General features: G+C 41.4%; 1 protein-coding gene across 1 annotated transcript; it reads left to right on the forward strand.

Annotated features, from left to right (window-relative positions):
- Positions 1–865: 865 nt before the first annotated feature.
- Positions 866–6,208, forward strand: znf346 (zinc finger protein 346). The gene is made up of 7 exons (XM_070843707.1): positions 866–947; positions 2,579–2,682; positions 3,762–3,857; positions 4,178–4,325; positions 4,730–4,978; positions 5,091–5,190; positions 5,750–6,208. Exons 1-7 carry the CDS (start codon positions 881–883, stop codon positions 5,988–5,990), a joined length of 1,005 nt encoding a protein of 334 aa, XP_070699808.1. The 5' UTR covers positions 866–880; the 3' UTR covers positions 5,991–6,208.
- The last annotated feature ends 212 nt before the right edge of the window (positions 6,209–6,420 follow it).

Here is a 6,420-nt window from a genome sequence, read left to right on the forward strand (position 1 = left end):
TAGCCAGATATTGATTGATTGATAATATCTGAACATATCTTAGTCACATGATGCCGACCTGTTTCTGGTTTCTGAGCTTTGATGTGAAGCAAATCATGTTTTATTATTATCTCATCATTCCAAATATTCTTTCCACCTGATTTGCATAGAAATATGTGATTACACTTTATTTTACATGTTTACAGAGTTCAGTGTGGTTGTTTTGTGTTAATCACACCCACTGTAGCAGTATATTCTGAAACAAACACGGGACGTTTTGTTTGCCAACTGGAGGAATCGAACACGCCGTCCTGAAAATGTCCTCTACGGGTATACACGGCTGGCCCCTCCGCGTGTTAGGCGAACGTGATAACCACTACACTACGGAAACGCTGTGCACAGTGATGCGTTCAGGAACGTACAGAAAACTTCATTAGCGTTTTCTATATCAATCATAGTATATATATATATATATATACATATATATAGCATAGTAGCATAAACATTATACTTAAATGGGCCATTGTGCATAATTAGTAGGCTACTTATACTTTTGTAGTACTTAAAGTATATTTTGATGCCAATACTTTAGCACTTTTAGCACTTTTATCATTTTGAGAGCAGGACTTTGCTTGTCTTGCACTCCTACACTGTGGTATTACTAAAAGACATCAGTACCTCTTCCTCCAATGTGCAACAATTACACAAAACATCACCAAACATTACTTACCTTAAATTATTTTGGCCAAATTGTAGTTTAGTAATAGAGTTTAAGAGCGGATTATTTCAAAGATCGTCTATAAAGAACAAAACATTTGTTATTTCTGCTGAGTTTTTACCTATTTTCCCCCTCTGGCTGCGAGCCTGTTGCGCATGCGCATCCAGACGCCGCTAGTTGTAAATGGAAATTATGGCCGACGGGATGCAGACGGAGGATTTTCCTTACTTACCTTCGGGGCCAGCGGAGGGTACGGCCTGTTTCTTCCTTACTAATTTAGCACTAATTTAACACCGTGTCGGCGCACTCCGGCACAGTGGAGGCCAATAAAGCTCTAAAATGCTTGTGTTGCCGTTAGCTTTCCTGCTAAGCTAACGTTAGCCGGCAATGCAGGCTGAGCGGAGCGGCTGTGCTAACTATGCTAATCTAAGCTAGCTGTTAGCCCTGTCGGCTCCAAGGTCGATGAGAGCATGTCTGCATCCGATGTTGTTTCGCACTGATTGGGAATCGATTCATCTGCCTGTGGACCTTCGCAGACTGCAGGAGGTGTCTGTAGATTTAATTCAGCAGACGTGCACGTCTCAGGCCATATGCGGGTTATTTTAATCCTGGTGTTGCTGGTGTGCTTGGCGTTAGAAACACATGCAAGACACTTTTGAACTTTGGAATAGACAGAAGTGTGGCTAAACTTTGAGTTTATTTTGCAAAAGCACACGTATGTCATGTCTGCTGTCACGTGTTGTTGCTCTCAGTGCTGCTGCCTGTGTGTTATGAGTGGACCCCCGATGCTAAATGCTTGTAGTAACGTTATAGTTCCTCTATATAACTTCCATTCTGCACCACTGATGTGCTGCCAAACCACATTGCAACACAAGAAATGCAGCTTCAGCAGCTACCAAAGCGTCCGTGGCTTGAGATATGTTAGATATAATCTTCAGGTCACATTCTGATGATGTTTTCCCTCCCTTTGAAAGCTGCATTACAGCTACAAGTTTGTCAGACTTATAAGTCTTAGTCCATAATACAGAAGTCTGTTTTTTTCCTCATGAAATGTATTAAGGCAGGTGTTATTTATAGAGCTCACTTAAAACAGCAGGTGATGTGTCCAACAAAGTGTTTATCAGAGCAATTTCAAATGCTATAATTAAACAAAAGTGAGATTTGTCAGGAGCCTTTTAAGTATATTCAGTTGTTGAGAAGTTCATCATCATGCAGCCTGCAAGAAAACACCTCTTGATATTGTGATGTTTTTTAATACCTCACAAATGTCTCAGTTTAGGTCCTATTATGCTTTAAGGTACATTTATTAATGGCAAAAAGCTTTAAAACTGTAACAGAGAAGTGAAGCCAGCTCTGTTACATATTCCAAAGGCTTAAATTAAATGGTGCCCATCCAAACCAATTAAGAAAGTAAAAGACATCATGATATGTCACACTCCTACAATGTCACATCCAACCAAATTTAATCCCCTGATTTAATACCTGCCTAATATAGCACCAGTTATTTCTGTCACGTCTTACGTAGATACATCAAAGGTAAATTATTTTTTCAGATCGTTTTGAGCCAAAAAAAAGTGACTCAGGCTCAGAATTAGACCTAAAACATGCTTCAGTCTACGACAGTTGCGTTCACAGATGTTTGCATGAGCGTCTGCCAGCGTACTTGCATGCATTGTGAATTTGCATGCGTTGTTAATTTGCACAATGAAAAAACTCAGTGCCATTGAAGAGAGACGCTACTGAGTTGTCTGATGATCAGAATTGATGTTTGAACTTTTGCCACAGTTATATATATTTTCCACGTTGTGTTATAATTACATTTTCCCAAAGGATGTAACCTGATTTGAAACCTCCTGTTTCTCTCCCCCCACCCCCCTGCAGTAAATAAGATGATAAAGGAGCACGGCGACCTGTTTTCTGACTCCCAGTGTAAAGTCTGCAGTGCTGTCCTAATTTCTGAGTCTCAGAAGTTGACTCATTATCAGGTCAGTGAGCTCACTGTCTGCTCTTGACTGTGCTACTATGTTCCGTGATATGGGGCAGCGCTATTAACTAGGGGGTCTGATTATTTAATGCACTTTATGTCACATAAACGGGTTGTGTTGTTACGATAAGAGCACGTCTATATTGTTTTTAGCTGAATTAAATTGCAGAGAGCAGAAGGGGACAGAATGGAGGTTTAACCAGCTGAGACTTAACAGAGTAATCACAAATTTGGCTTCTCCGCTGCACAGATTTTGCCTTTGGTGCACCTCTTTAGTTCTTTGCTGACTCAAAAGAGAACGAAAAAGAAGAGATTGAATTGTTTCCTCTTCAGGCTTTTAGTGTGGATAGAGATCTTTGCGAACACGACCTGGACACTGTCGTGTAGACAAAAAGTTTTTGGATATAAACAGTATGACTGCTTAGTTTGAGTACAAGAACTGGAGCGAATTCTTTTATTATTATTTTACATTTTATTTAACCTTTACTCTAACAGGAATATTGCCATTGAGATTCAAAATCCCAGGGAGTCCTGCCTAAGACAGCAGCACAAAAAGTTTCATAGTAAAGAACAAATAACAGACTTCAGAACAAGCAGGAATAACATCAAACAGTGAGTTCAGGAACAGAACATGTGGATTCAGTGGACAAATAGTCCTTAATACTTTTTTTAATGTTTATATCAGTGCTAATAAAACCTGAGGTTCGGTGCTGGTAACAAGTTTATAGAGTTTTATATGTTAAATACACTTTCCATCACAAGGTAGAGCCCAACATGATGCCTCGAATTAGTTTTTCTGGAGAATCGTGAGAAAACACAAAGGTATTGGCATTGTAATGATATTGAATCAAAGAAAGCAGTAAATGTTTGTATTTGACATTCATAGTAGATATAGGAGTGTATTACAGTAAAGATTTCAGTTATCAACAGAGAACTGAAATGGTTAAATGTACAGTGTGTTGTTTGTCTAATCCAGTCATCATTCTACCAGACGTGCAGCCGTAATGAAGGTGTGTTTTGTGGATTGTTGTGTCGATATTTGTCCTCTTTGTGATTAAACATTTGTGCTCATCTTTTCAGAGCAAGAAACATGCCAACAAAGTGCGGCGTTATCTGTCCATCCAAAACGAGAAGGAGCCGGCGCTCAAAAAGCTGAAGTCGTCATCGTCTGACAGTGTGAGTACAAAGAGCGCTGCATCGCCTCGTTCTTTGGAGTTTGGATTTTTCTGACTCCAGCTCCCAGAAGGGTTCGAACCTTGTGTGTTCTGTGTTGAGACAGGCCTAGTGTTCCAGCACATAGAGAATGCCCTGAAGGCATCTGAAATGTCAGTGAAAAGCCACTTTTTGGCTTTTTAGTGTAAGGAATTTAGAAACAGAGCACAGAGGTAAAGTGGTAACACACAACTCATCCTTTTTTAACAGTATGAATAATGTCTCGTGTTGCCGTTAATGATTTACAGTACGTCTTGTGTGTGTGTGTGTGTCTTTGTAAGCAGGACTGTAACAATGGAGACGCAGATCGGTCGAAGGTGTGTCACGTCTGTAACATGACCTTCTCCTCTCCTGTGGTGGCCGAGTCTCACTACCAGGGAAAAGTTCACGCCAAGAACCTGAGGCTGAAAACTGTCGGACCCCAGCCCCCAGGTGTGTGTGTGTGTGTGTGTGTGTGTGTGTGTTAAGCCCTTTACCTTCCATTCGATATTTAATCCTTTGTTCTATTTTCTCTACCTTTGCTTGTATATAGACATTGTATGTTGTCTACACATTCTATACCTATTTTTTCAACTACTTGCATGTACATTGTAGTTCTTTATTTATATTTACCTTCTTCATTCATCTTTGTTGTAACTGTTTTCAGCTGTATGTCTATATTTTATAAATCTTCCTGTAAATTGTTCTGTGTATAACACTGACAGCAGCTTTAAACCAGAGTCAGATTCCTTGCATATGCACACATACTTCACCAGTAAAGTTCTTTTACAAATTTTTTGTATTGCTTTTAAATTATTTCCTATATGAATGTTATGTTTTCTGTATGTCCTTTTCAGTGGTACCCTCCCAAACACCGCCAACAGCTCAGCCGAAGAAGAAACCTGCAGATGATTCGAGCAGCGTGCCGCCAGCAACAGGCGGCAACAACAACAATAACAACAACAACCCGGACCGTTTCTGCTCCATCTGCCAGGCCTCGTTCAACAACCCGCTCATGGCTCAGCAGCACTACGTGGGCAAGAAGCATAGAAAACAGATGACCAAGCTGAAACTCATGGAGACGTACGGCCCCTCCACAGCACCAGGTCAGAGACAGAGACTTCCATTTTACAACACTACTCGAATAACATCTGTGTAGCTGAACAATCACTTAATAATCAATCATTCTCACCTCTCTTGTTTTCTGTGTGTGCACAGCTTCCACACTAAAGGGCTACCCATGTACCATCTGCAACATTGAGCTGAACTCTGTGGAGCAGTACCAGTCTCACATCAGTGGTGCCAAACACAAGAATCAGTAAGTACACACATCATTTTTAAATGTCTTTAAGGAGGTGAAGTGGGGATGGATTCAAATATTCAAATGGTCATTGAATTATTAAAAAAAATCAAATAGTCTGTGAGACTATCATCATGTTTTCACCTGGGGAGCAGCATCTTGATCTTTGGTGTTGATATAAAGCCAAATCTGTGTAAAGCTGTGAGCACCAACAGTCTCAGACATTAGCTTGGAGCAACCATAGGTACAAGCAGGGTTAGCTTAGCTCTTATCCTGGCTCTCTCTCCTCTCCTCCTGGGGCGATCGCCCCTCCTGCTGTGGTGCTAAGTCCTGGTGGTCTAGCTGGGTGGTCAGAAGATGTCATGGGCAGCCATAGACTTTAGCTGAGCTTTAATCCAAATGTGTAAATCTGCCATAAGTAATAACGTGTTTCAGCAGTACAGGAAGCGAAGTAACTTTGTTGGCCTGATAATCAGGTGGAATTTACATTTTGTTTCATTATTCGACCGTCTGTCAGAAACGCTTTTGTCCTCAGAGAAACTGAAAAGCCTCAAAATAATATTAATATATTTTTTAGAGTGAAGAAATCTGGCTTGAACACTGCAGAGACCCAAGATGCAGCAGAGCAGTCTTTCGGGGCTGACGGAGCTGGCGGAGACGAGCAGTACGCCGGGGGTAACGAGCAGTACGCCGGGGGAGATGACCAGTACACTGCTGCCGAAGACCAGTACGCCCCCGGGGACGACCAGTTCCCAGCCGGAGATAACCAGTACACACCTGAGGACACAGAGTACTCGGAGGAGTACCAGTATACTTGAGGCCAGGCTGGACGGGACTGCAGAGGTTTCAGTCAGGACTTGGAATGACACACAACAACCAGCCCCTTTAACACATTAACATCAAGCTCCATGGACCTTCAGCTCCCGCCGCAGTAGGTTTTCCCCTGGAACAGAGTCGTCTAAACATCTGGTTTGGACCCTGGAACACCCCAACGTGGTATTTTAACATTTTTGGCTCCCAACTGAAATGGTTAAAGAATGTGTGTGTTGTTGGGTTTTGTTTTGTTTTTTTAATTTTTATTTTATTGTCCTCTTCTCTAATGAAAAAGGCCTTTGGACAGGTGAAAACATGATGAGAAGTGATCATCTTCATGAGGTCAGCAGCTGTCATTTGTACCCACAGACCCCAATGAAGAAAGTCATCAAGGGTTCAACAGGTTTCGACTTAAGTTATAAACTCGTGTACTGA

The sequence above is a fragment of the Pempheris klunzingeri genome, chromosome 14, assembly GCF_042242105.1.
Source record: "Pempheris klunzingeri isolate RE-2024b chromosome 14, fPemKlu1.hap1, whole genome shotgun sequence".
NCBI lineage: Eukaryota > Metazoa > Chordata > Actinopteri > Acropomatiformes > Pempheridae > Pempheris > Pempheris klunzingeri.